The sequence below is a fragment of the Trichomycterus rosablanca genome, chromosome 7 (assembly GCF_030014385.1).
Source record: "Trichomycterus rosablanca isolate fTriRos1 chromosome 7, fTriRos1.hap1, whole genome shotgun sequence".
NCBI classification, from domain to species: Eukaryota; Metazoa; Chordata; class Actinopteri; order Siluriformes; family Trichomycteridae; genus Trichomycterus; species Trichomycterus rosablanca.
In genome coordinates, this window is record NC_085994.1 from 14,608,156 (window position 1) to 14,621,399 (window position 13,244).

The window sequence follows — 13,244 nt, forward strand, 5'->3', positions numbered from 1 at the left end:
AAAAAGAAAAAAGAATAAGGCGCCCAGGTGGCACAACGGGATATTACACTAGCGCACCAGCGCCGAGATTCGGCGTTGCCACCGGTTGGCTGAGCGCCATCTAGCGGGCATAACTGGCAGTGCCTGCAGGGAGGGATGGCCGGAATATGTGGACGGGGTCTTCAAGTGCTGTGTAAGGACCCTGATTGGCGGATAAAGGCGTCTGTGCAGAGTGCATTGGTTTTAGGGTTCATACATATATATATATGTGTGTGTGTGTGTGTGTGTGTGTGTGTGTGTGTGTGTGTGTGTGTGTGTGTGTGTGTGTGTATATATATATATACTATATATGTATAAATTGACCATTTAGTGCAAAAATCTAGCAGCTATGACTAGATATTCCCAATATATATATTATTATTCTGTTTGTTTTGTTTATGTTAGGATTTTAACATCATGTTTTACACTCTTTGGTTACATTCATGACAGGAACGGTACTTACTCATTACACAAGGTTCATTTGTTCACAAGGTTTTGAGCACAGTCTTGGACAATTTTGTATCTCCAATTTACCTTACTTGCATGTCTTTGGACTGTGGGAGGAAACCGTGCTACCCACTTAGCCATCGTGCCGCCCGTTTTGTTTATGTAGATATGATAGTTACTGTATGTTGATATTCATACTAAGTAAGTGGAGGGATGGATGTAGGGATGAGATGGAGCAAGGAAGGAATCAATGTTTGGTACAAAGTCCAGATTGACATTGTACCATTGCTTTTTTTAAGCCAGCATCTTCAATTCTGAGTAAACAAATGGATTCATTTCCAATTTCATTTTATATAACTTTTATTACAATATAAATGTCCAATTAAGACAAATAAGTATTGCCAGACATTGAACATTATCACAACACTCAGCCCTTTGTTAGGGTGACAGAAGCCAATTTGTAGTTGTTTGTAGTATTTTATTATGTGGTTACTTATAGAAGTAATTAACTGACTAATCTATAGTTGACTAATCACTCCTCAGTACTTTCAAATAAAGTCTAAATCATAAACCTGTAACAGTGGCAGAAAGCACACTTAGAAAACAGAGCTGGCTAAAAGTAAGTGATTGAAACGGGGAAGGGAGGAGGAGGAGGATGGAGAGTGGTGTTTTATTTGACATTTCCTCTCAGGCAGGCTGTTGAGAGGATGAACAGACAATGCTCTTACGGTAAAGAAAACAAGATCAGAATCGATCGTGCCATCAAGTGGACGGTGTTGACACGGTATTAAATGAATCAAGCAGACAGACACTGTGAGACTAGTAAAAGAAATCAGTAAAAATACTGAAACAATATAGGAAAGAAAACGACCCGAAATTGTGAAATGAGTGCAGCGTTAGAGACTGTTGACAGAGCAATACCTTTACCAAACGACAAAAACGGCACTAATATTTTCTAGCTGGTTTGTAGAAATAGACTTTTTGTTTCTGCTCTGTGGCAGAATGCCCCCCGGCTTAACAGAGGCATTTCAAATATAGACACTTCCCTCACAACTGCACCTTTTTGATGAGGATCACCGGCTTGCTACACTTTCATTCAAACAACTTGCGGTACACATTTATAGGTTGACCTTTTCTAAAAAGTTAGTGTAAAATCAAAAAAACAATCATGTGACCTTACCATCGACACAGGATGGGGCTGCTCTAGTCGTCCCGGCCACCTGTCCAGGAAAACAGGAGCATTTGACTGTCTGAGATCTCTCCTCAATCTTATTCTTATTACAGCAGCGATGGGCTGCGATCACTTCACATGTCCCGTCCTTCACGTGCCCTGTAGAAATAGTAACACACACATGCGTAAAGGAATATGATTATGGCTGCTCAGGTGGCACAGTGGTACACAGGCTAGCACACCAGAGCTGACATTTCAAACTCGTCGGTACGAAACTCAGCTCTGCCATCCGGCTGGGCTGGGTGGCTACATGAACAACGATTGGCTTGTTGTTTATACAGGGTGGGAAGCCAGATAGGGACCTGATAACTGATGCAATTACGACCTCTGCAGAGTCGAGAAATAATGCGTTGATCACGGTGTGGCTCTCCGTACACAAAGCTGATCCACATATGAACTTGCCTTGTGCAGGTGAAAAGATGCAGTCGACTACTGCACACCTGTCGGAGGGGGCGTGTGTCATATATATAATTAGGCTGGTAATACATACGAATGTGAAATTAGTGGTATATAGGATATATTTTCAATTAGCAAACATATAGTTAGACACATTAAATGGAAACCACTTTTGCCAGTCCGTGATCACTTTTGTCTGAATCACTTCTTCATGATGTGCCAGACATTTTCAATAGGACACATCTGGACTGCAGCCAGGCTGGGCAAGTGCCACACGAGCTCTAATATTATGCGCTGATTTAAGGTGTGCAGAATGACGCTTGGCATTGACTTGGACTTCCAGGGGGAATAAGTCACCTTGATGGCAGCTTATGCTTCTCTAAGATTCCAATATATGCCTGTGTGTCATTGCTACCTTTACACATATGCAAGTCAAATTTTTCTCATAATCTAATCATATCCGATTACCTGATTGCTTTTTGCTCCCTCTCTACTGATGCTGAACTCCACTCCTGACCGAGGAGAGCCGTGACTAACCACCCCCACCCCCCCGACGTGTGCAGTAGCCGACTGCATCTTTTCACCTGCAAACGGCGAAGTCATATGGGGCTTAGTTTTGCACACATTAGAGATCATTCGGGTCAAGAGAACTCTCTGGTGCAATTCGGTATATAATAGATGTATGGCTTTTTGCTTCTTTTTGCTTATAAAGGTTTTAGGTTGCTTTTTTGATGCAGCAGTTGGCTCAATGGTTTTTCGAAATGATTCACAGTATATGTGACTATATTTATCACAGTAACATGTCAGTTTCTCATGCACTGTTACTACTTTAAGCAGATGAAAATAAAATGAATAACACTGCACAGTTTCCTAAACAGTGCACAAGATGATAGGTTATTTTGGTTGATAAATGTATGCTTATGCTTCATTCAAGTTATTTTCAACTGTTGATTTCTAATTGTGTTATCCTTCCCATCTATGTCCAATTTCTCTTCAGTGCTGTTCCTGTTTAATATTTTTAGCTTTTTTAGCTCAGTGGGTAGCACTGTCGCCTCACAGCAAGAAGGTCCTGGGTTTGATCCCCAATTGGGGCGGTCCAGGTCCTTTCTGTATGGAGTTTGCCCGTTCTCCCTGTGTCTGCGTGGGTTTCCTTCGGGAGCTCCGGTTTCCTCCTACAGTCTAAAGACATGCAAGTGAGGTGAATTGGAGATACTAAATTGTCCATGACTGTGTTTAACATTAAACTTGTAAACTGATGAATCCTTTGTAATGAGTAACTACCGTTCATGAATGTAATCACGGTAAGAAGGTCTGCAGCAGTAGAGGAGGCAAAATGTGATCAGTTAATTGGATATGACTAGACTGGGAAAAAATAGGAACAAATGCATAAGATGAAAATATTACGACATAAAGGAAACTGATGAATACAACCAAGCAACTTCAGTTTAGTGCCAGGTTTTAAATCTAAAAATGTAAAATAAATTAATACATTGACAAAAAAGCTGAAACGGCAGATGTAATACTTTGGGTGCAGAGAAAACAGACAATTAGAGATTTATGGTGCACACTGCCTCATAATAAACCACAAATTTATGTAGCTCTCAGATGCAAACTAATAAAAAATGCTTTAGCATTAATAATGCATAACCATGTGTATTTGAGTTTTTTATGAGTATTTCTTTTTTTTTTGTAATTTGAATTGGACGGCACGGTGGCTCAGTGGGTAGCACTGTCGCCTCACAGCAAGAAGGTCTTAGGTTTGATCCCCAGGTTAGGTGGTCCGGGTCTTTTTGTGTAGAGTTTGCATGTTCTCCCTGTGTCTGCGTGAGTTTCCTCCCACAGTACAAAGACATTCAAGTGAGGTGAATTAGAGATACAAAATTGTCCATGACTGTGTTTGACTTTAAACTTGTGAACTGATGAATCTTGTGCAACCAGTAACTACCTGTCCTGTCATGAATGTAACCAAAGTGTGTAAAAGATGATGTTAAAATCTTAAATAAATAAATAAATTTAACTGGAATTAGGAAAAAGTGTGTATGTTCTATAGACATCGTGTTCAAGTAGCCACTTGTGTTTGAGCAGGAAGCACCATACTTGTTATTTATCTGAATAAATTAGATTAAATATTAGCTTTAGTAGTTGTGCAATAGATGGTATGTGTCTAAAATTTGTAAATATATATATGTGCTGTTTCTCCCCATTTTTCTCCCGATTTAGCACACTCAATTTGTCTTCCGCTGCTGAGGAATACCAGATTGCATGCGAGAAGAGCACGTCGCTGTAAACAGAAGGTTGCCGGTTCAAGCCCTGTCACCACCAAGTTGCCACTGTTGGGTCCCTGAGCAAGGCTTAACCCTCAATTGCTCATTGTGTAAGTCGCTTTGGATAAAAGCGTCTGCTAAATGCTGAAAATGTAAATGAAAATGTAAATGCTGCAGGCACTGCCAATTATGCCCGCCAGATGGCGCCCAGCCGACCGATCAATGGCAAGTTTCGAACCGAGGTGTTCAGAATCTCGGTGCTGGTGTGCTAGCGGAATATCCCGCTGTGCCACCTGGGCACCTAAAATAATGATATTACATTTAAATAAACAAACGTTAGAACTGGCAGCCTGTTGATAGCAAGGTTTTTGGAGACACTAGTGCAAGAAAAGTCGTGAATCAAAAATACACTTAATACACTCAATCCATCTACATGAAACTTTAGAATTTTAACAGCTTGCTAAAGATGTAAAAGTCCTCAAGATAAAATCACAAACACACAAAGTACTTAATCAAGTAGTGCTGCAAAACCAATAGCTGCACCTAATATCTGTCTCCTCTTTACAAAAACTCAAGGTCTGGTGCAGTTCACCAGTAGCTCACTTATAATCAGTCACTTTTACCACCATGTATTACAATGTTGGGAGGAGTGTGAATCGCAAAATATATTCCAGTGTAATAAAGCTTAGGGTTTGTGTGTTGGTTGCTAGTATCAGAAGATAACCAGATTTGAGCTGTTTTATGTTGGCTGCATGATTAGAACTTCATTGGGAGAGACAATTATGCTGAAGTGCTGAAGGTAAAAAAAGAAAACGGACAGCCAACAACAGGATGGATGGATACAATTAGATGAACAATGAACAAGCTGTTAAGAAGCCTGAAGACCCAAAAGAAATGGAATGTTCTAGAAAAACACTGTCTGTATAGTTGCCAAAAGTTGGAATCGACTTGACGGCACTTTACAATAATAAAAAATTATCATACAAAATAATTCACAGATTTCACAGATTTACATGTCAACAATAATCACCAGGACATCATACATGAGTCATTAGCTTCTCACAACTTAAAGTGACCACTTATTAAAATGACCAGGTGTATTGTTCTCTCTATTCAGCTTATTAAACTACAACCCCCAAATCAGAAAAAGTTGGGACAGCATGGAAAATGCCTCATAGCCCCATACCATGACAGACCCTGACTTTTGGACTTGTTGCTGATAACAGTCTGGATGGTCCTTTTCGTCTTTGGTCCGGAGCATAAGGTGTCTATTTTTTTTCCAAAAAAGACCTGGAATGCTGATTCATCTGACCACAATACACGTTTCCACTGTGTGATGGTCCATGCTTAATAACTCAGAGCCTTTATGCACTGAAATTCCTCCTGATTCCTTGAATGGTTTAATGATATTATGCACTGTAGAGGGAGAAATATGCAAATCCCTTCCAATCTTTCTTTGAGGTACATTGTTTTTTAAACATTTCAATCATTTTCTCACACATTTGTTGACAAACTGGAGATCCTCTGATCATCTTTGCTCATCAAAGACTCAGCCTTTCCTGGATGCTGAGTTTGAACTTGGGAAATATCTGTGTTCAAACTGTCTGCAATGAAATAAAAGTCAAAGTAAATGTAAGGAACACTGCATTTTTATTTTATTAGCATTTTCCTTACTGTCCCAACTTTTTCAGATTTGGGGTTGTAGTTTGTAATTTATTATCTTAATATATTTGTTTATACTGTGGACACTACTTCCCACCAACATGCAGTACCATTAACTTGTTAAAGAGCTATCCACAGATCCTGTCTCATGCATTAAAATGTTTTGATTTGGATCAATAAAACACTAGCTGGGCCTTTATCCTAAACTGTCCATCCTTTATTTCCCGGAAGTCAGATAGCAAAACACCACTTTTCCATTTAATAAGTGCTAAAGTATTTCCAGAGAGCAGCAGGGAGAAAGTGGTAAAGAACAGAGTGCATTACACTCCGAGACACCAGTATGAATGCATATTAAACCCTAGGAGCATGTCCAGTCCAGTATATGTGTGTATGTATATACAGTATGTGTTATATACACAGAGCAGGCATAACATTATTACCACCTTCCTAATATTGCGTTGGTCCCCCTTTTGCTGCCAAAACAGCTCTGAGCCGTCGAGGCATGGAGTCTGACACCTTTCTATCAGAACCAGGAAGTTCTTGAGCTACAGTAGCTCGTCTGTTGGATCAGACCACACAGGCCAGCCTTTGCTTCCCACGTGCATCAATGAGCCTTGGCCGCCCATGACCCTGTCTCTGGTTTACCACTGTTCCTTCCTTGGACCACTTTTGATAGATACTGACCACTGCAGACCAGGAACACCCCACAAGAGCTGCAGTTTTGGAGACGCTCTGACCCAGTCGTCTAGCCATCACAATTTGGCCCTTGTCAAACTCACTCAAATCCTTACGCTTGATCATTTTTGCTGCTTCTAACACATCAGATTTGAGGATAAAATGTTCACTTGCTGCCTAATATATCCCACCCACTAACAGGTGCTGTGATGAAGAGATTATAGTAATATATATGTATGTTTTTCACATATCCCAGCTTGTTTGGAAGCTGGGGTCAGAGTGCAGGGTCAGCCATTGTACGACACCTCTCGAGCCGACAGTGGCTGCATGGCAAATCTGGTATTCGAACCCTCAACCTTTCTGTTAAAAACCCAATGCTCTAGCTACTAGACTACCACTGTCCCTAAAACATAACAAACAAAGGGTGCTGGTTTAAGCCCCACCACTGCCAGACTGTCACCACTGGAGCCTTGAGCAAGGCCCCTAACCCTCAATTGCTTAGACTTTGGATAAATGCGTCTGCTGAATGCAGAAAATGTAAATGCACTGGATCTTTAAACCAGCAGTCCCCAACCTTTTTTGCACCACGGACCAGTTTCATATAAGATGTAATATTACGGACCGGCGGGGTCATGAGGATTTAAAATAAAATTATCTGACGAGCATGATAAAAAACACACAGTGCATAACAATATTACTCACCAATGATGTAAAATCAGTGGGAACCCTGAGCTTTTTTCGCTGCAATGAGACGCTCCCACCTAGTGATATGAGACAATAACACCCGAAGTGTGTTCCTTATGTCCAGTTTACTTTAAATTTGTTTTGGTTGCCCTCACTGCAGAAAACCCCGCATCACAATGATAGGATGTTGAAAATGGAAGCATTTTTCATTGCTTTTGTTGCGATCTCTAATTATTTATTCTTTCTGTGTGGCCTGGTACCTTGTCTGTGGTCCGGTGGTTGGGGACCACTGCTTTAAATGACATGGGAAAATGACCCACCCAGAGAGAATGGAGCAATGAGACTTCAACCAGCTATCTCCCAGTGACAAGGTGCACAGTTTTCTGCTTTGTTACTCTTCACTTTAATCCTTTCAATAAGTTTACCCCCAGAGACCCTCTGATGTGGAGTTCTACATCAATCATTTAAAGTGCATACCAATAAATCATTAAGGATGCCTAATTTTTGCCCAATAACAGAAACAATAGGTATAAACAAGATGCTACATTAATCGTTTACATCACTGTTGGCGTTTCTGGCTTGGTATGACTAGCTTGGTCCCCCCCCCCCCCCCCCTTTGTTACAGCTTTATGAGTAAAACTCAAAGGACTTGACTGCAGAACTGTAAACCTTTAGGATCATGCAGTGTTGATTTCGTGCTGCAATAAATGACATTTTATTACAGCTAGAAATCCCATAAAGAGAGAAACACGCTGAAATGACTAACTCTAGAGACCAGAGTCCAAATCAACCCCAAATGTCAAATGCAAATATTTCTGTTATTTGCTCCTCGAATGTGGAAGAGACAGACTCAGACTGGGTGCGGAGGGAAATGAGGCACAATCTGACACTTCTGAGGGACATTTCTGAGCTAACATGCTCGTAGGCCACACAGGACCCTGTTAATTGCTCTAAATGTGAATTAAAAATGTATTAGCGAGTCCTCGTGATGCAGTTATAATGACGTCTCGTTTCCTGATAGCCTTTAGCAAAGTGTCAGAGTTGCTTTTCAGATGCACTTATGACCTTGAAACTGTGGAAGTAAAAACTTTACTATATATATAGTTTCTGTCTGTCTGTCTATCTATCCTATCTGTTTATTTGTTCGTTTGTTGGTCTGTCTGTCTGTCTGTCTATCTATCTATCTATCCTATCTGTCTATCCGTCCGTCTGTCCACCTGCCCATCCATCCATCCATCCATCTATCTATCTATTCGTCTGTCTGTCTATCTATCCTATCTGTCTATTCGTTTGTCCATCTGTCTATCTGTCTGTCTGTCTGTCTATCCTATCTGCTTATTCGTTCATTTGTCGATCTATCCACCTGTCTGTCTGTCTGTCTGTCTGTCTGTCTGTTTATCTATCCTTTCTGTCTATCTATCCTATGTCTATCTATCTATCTATCTATCTATCTATCTATCTATCTATCTATCTATCTATCTATCTATCTATCCTGTCATCCGTTCGTCCGTCTGTCTGTCCAATAATATGCCTAAATAATAATATGCTTCCAACTTTGTAGCAACAGTTTAAGCTTATAGTCAGGTGTCCAAATACTTTTGCCCATATAGTGTGTGTGTGTATGTGTGTAAAATCTGAAAGTTTTAGGGGCAAAAAAGTTGCACCTCAAAAGTTTCCTCAATTATCTCGAGTTCCAAACTGCCTCTCAAAGCAATATCAGCACAAAAATTGTTCATTTTGTATTCGCTGTTAGTTTATAGATTTTCATGGCTAAGCCAACTGTACACAATTAAATCACAAGCACTGTGCTGGCATGCTTCACTATCTGCCAGTCAGAAGGACAAATCTGTGAGAACAATGCTGCCAAAGTGCCAACTGTAAAACACTGTTGGAGGAGTGAAAATAGCCTGAAGCTTTTTTAATTATTTGGGCTGGACCCATCCATTCCAGTTATGAGAACACCCAATGCTACAGCAAAAAAAGGCACCTCAGAGAACTGCTTCCAACTGTAAGGTAAGTCTTTGAAAATAAGGGTGCTGAGAACCTGAGAGGTATAAAAACCAACCTTAGAAAATTGGCAAAGACGCCACTCTTCTGTTTTATGTTCTGGTGTTGGTTACTTCTGCCATGTTCATTCATTTCTTATCAGATGACAGTTGGTGTTACCTTTTGTTTAACATTTAACTGTTAATGATTAGATTAGAATGTTAAATTTTGGTGTAGACACGTCTTAACGGAAGGCTGCCTGACAGTGTAGGACAGGGTTTTTCAAACCCTAAGTCAGGACCTTTGGGTGGGGTGCCAGCCAGAAAAATGAGTCTCAGAGAAAAATAATAATAATTAAATAAACAAATTTTAACAGGCACATAAATACGACATGAACTTGTACATGTATGTTTATGTTATGTCTTGTAAACCACAGTGGGACCAGATTGCCAACATTTTCATTAAGTATATTTTGCTTTGTGTTTCATTTTGATCCATTGTTTGTGTTGCCTGGGTCCCGGTAAAAATCATGGACAAAATGTGGGTTGCTTGAACAAGAAAAAAGTTTGATAAACCCTGGTGTAGGAGACGCTGGGCGTGCCACACAGCACCTTGGAGAACTGTGTGCTTCCAACTGAAGGGTAGAAGCTAAGAAGTATAAAAAACAGCCTTAGAAAATTGGCAAAGACGCCACTCTTCTGTTTTATGTTGTGGGATTGGTTACTTCTGCCATGTCCATTCATTTCTTATAAGCTGACAGTTGTTGGTGTTACCTTTTGTTAAATATTCACCTGTTAATGATTAGATTATGTTAAATTTTCCATTTAATAAGTTTAGATTAGATGTAAAATTTTGGTGTATACACGGGCACTCAGGTGGTGCAGTGGTAAAACGCGCTAGCACATGAGAGCTGACATTTCAAACTTGTTGGTTTGAAACTCGGCTCTGGCATCCAGCTGAACTGGGCGCCTACATGAACAACGATTGGCTGTTGTTCATACAGGGTAGGAGCCGGACAGGGAGCTACTCATAACTGAGGCAATTACGACCTCTGCTGGCTGACTGATGGCGCCTGCACAGAGTCGGGGGATAATGCACTGATCAGGGTGTGGCTCTCCATACACAAAGCTGATCCGCATATGAACTCGCCTCGTGCAGGTGAAAAGATGCAGTCCGCTACTGTCAGAGGGGGCTCGCTTTCCTCAATCAGGGCAAGGATCGACATCAGTAAAGAGGGAACCATAATGCAATCGGGTAATTGGAAGTCGGGAGAAAAAGGGGAAAAAATTTCTTAACAAAAGGCTGCCTGATGGTGTAGGACGGGTTTTTCAAACCTTGGGTCACATCTCTTGACTGAGAGCAAGGAAAAGCAAGGAAACAAAATGGGTCGTTGAGAAAAATAATAGTAATTAAATAAACAAATTTTAAATAAACAAGCACAAAGCCTCCACAAGAGGGCGTACATGTACAAGTTCATTTCGTGTTTGTTATGTCTTGTAAGCCACAGTGGGACCAGATTGCCTTCATTTTCATTAATTAAGTATATTTCATTTACTTCGTTTTCATTTTGATGCATCGTTTGCGTAGCCTGGATCGCAGTACCATGTCTACATGGTGTCAGAATGGGTTTCCTCCGGGTATTTGAGTTGAGGTGCCAGTAGGGGAATTAGCCCCAGGTAGGAATTAGTAAATGCTAGGGACGATACACTCTACCCACGATGCGATGCGATTCACGATACTGGGTTCACGATATGATTTTTTTCTCGATTTTTTAAACTGAACTTGAAGACAAATTATGACAAAGTTTCCTTTTATTATTTTTCTTTAAAAAAGAAAATAAAAGTGTATTTGTGGTTATCTTTTATTTATCTAAATAATGAACGCCCTCTTATCTCTGAGGTAAGTACAAACTATGCAAAACAATTTTTAATTAAGCCCAATTTGGCTGAAAATCCCAGAATTTGGCAACCAGGCGTATAGCGCCATTGACGTTCAACAAGGCGAGGTGTATAGTGCCAGCGCCCTCTGCTGTTTAAAGTGAATATCGATTCATTTTACATGTCAAATTGATTTGAATTGTGGAGTTTTTGAATCGGTTATTAACTGTATTGTGGTGAATCGTTACATCCCTAGTGGATGTTAAGTTATCTGTTGCCCAGTGATCGATCCTGATCAATATGGGGCAGTTCCAGGAGAGCAAAATGAATTAAAGACTTAATGATCCATTAAAAATCCTCAGCTCCTCTGATCTGTTTCTTGGATCGTGGGTTATAAACAGAGGGCAGAAAAGCTAAGTGTATTCCAGGAACCATTTGCGTGAGAATAACTCCACTGACTGCTCAACAATATCATCTATTTTTAACAAGAAGCTGCAGTGCTTGGTTTATGGCTATGCGCCATCCTCACTAATGCCAGGTTTTATAGGAGTGCTGTGGCTCTTCTCCACCCCTGCCTTCTTCCTCTAAATGAAGCCATTACTGCAGACAATCCTGAGGCATCGCCTTTAACTACTCATGGAGGGCTAAAGGCTGATTAAACTGTTCTGCTGAAGCTTAGCCTTACTCCAGCTTGAAAGGCCTCAGCTGGCTCACTATGGGAGACCGTGGTCGACTCTCACTGGCGCTTATGGAGAGCTCGCTGAATGATGACTATCCCTCTGAATAAGCCAGTCAGAAGCTCCTGAACTCACACAGTCTTATAATCAGCCCAGAGACACTGCAGGCCAGAACTTCTGTCCTCAGCTTTGACAAAAATGTCTCATATTTGTGATGGAGATGTCTGAGATTCATAGCAACATGCTCTGCAGTTAATCCTGTTAAAGAAAGATTTCCCGAATGCGCTCAGCACGCTGCACCCTACACAGCTTGCTTGTCTTGCTGGTAACATGTTATTTTAGAGGAAGTGCTGTGTTTTAAGGCTATCATGTAGTCAACAGAATCACTCTGCCGAGCAAATCCCACCAGAGACAAAGTCTCACTCTGACAAAATGACCGGCCTCTATCGCTAGCCAACCGAGAGTCATTTAGCCAATCGGTGCTATGATGTTTTTTCTGTCATCTCAATCACCTCAATTTATTTTCATGTTTTTACCACCGCTGTTCAAGACTGTAAAGGGTCCGGTTCCCCAGAATCACTGGACTCTATGTAGTAAATCACCCCATTTTATCAGCTCCACTTACCATATAGAAGCATTTTGTAGTTCTACAATTACTGACTGTAGTCCATCTGTTTCTCTGCATGCTTTGTTAGAAAACAAATGCTGTTCTATGCTGTTCTTCAATGGTCAGGACCCCCACAGGGCCACCACAGAGCAGATATTACTTAGGTGGTGGATCATTCTGAGCACTGCAGTGACACTGGCATGTTGGTGGTGTGTTAGTATGTGCTGTTCTGGTATGAGTGGACACAGCAGCGCTGCTGGAGCTTTTAAATACCGTGTCCACTCACTGTCCACTCTATTACACACTCAAACCTAGTTGGTCCACTTTTAAAGACGATCACACATCTATTGCTGCGGTTTGAGTTGGTCATCTTTGAGACCTTCATCAGTGATCACAGGACGCTGTCCAAGGGGCGCTGTTGGCTGGATATATTTTTAGTTGGTGGACTATTCTCATTCCAGCAGTGACAGTGAGGTGTTTAAAAACTCTGTTAGCGCTGCTGTGTCTTATCCACTCATACCAGCACAACACACACTAACACACCACCACCATCTCAGTGTCACTGCAGTGCTGAGAATGATCCACCACCTAAATAATACCTACTCTGTAGTGGTTCTGTGGGGGTCCTGACCATTGAAGAACAGCATGAAAGGCTTCTAACAAAGCATGCAGAGCAACAGATGGACAACAGTCAGTAATTGTAGAACTACAAAGTGCTAC

At 41.0% G+C, this 13,244-nt stretch overlaps 1 protein-coding gene across 3 annotated transcripts in view; it reads right to left on the minus strand.

Moving 5' to 3' along the window:
* The window catches only part of tafa3b (TAFA chemokine like family member 3b), a 208,692-nt gene that overhangs the window by 22,054 nt on the left and 173,394 nt on the right, over positions 1-13,244 (minus strand). For all 3 annotated transcript variants that reach the window (XM_062998428.1, XM_062998427.1, XM_062998429.1), the window contains exon 3: positions 1,646-1,795. In XM_062998428.1, the coding sequence (XP_062854498.1) occupies positions 1,646-1,795 (150 nt within the window). The remainder of the gene's footprint in view (positions 1-1,645; positions 1,796-13,244) is intronic.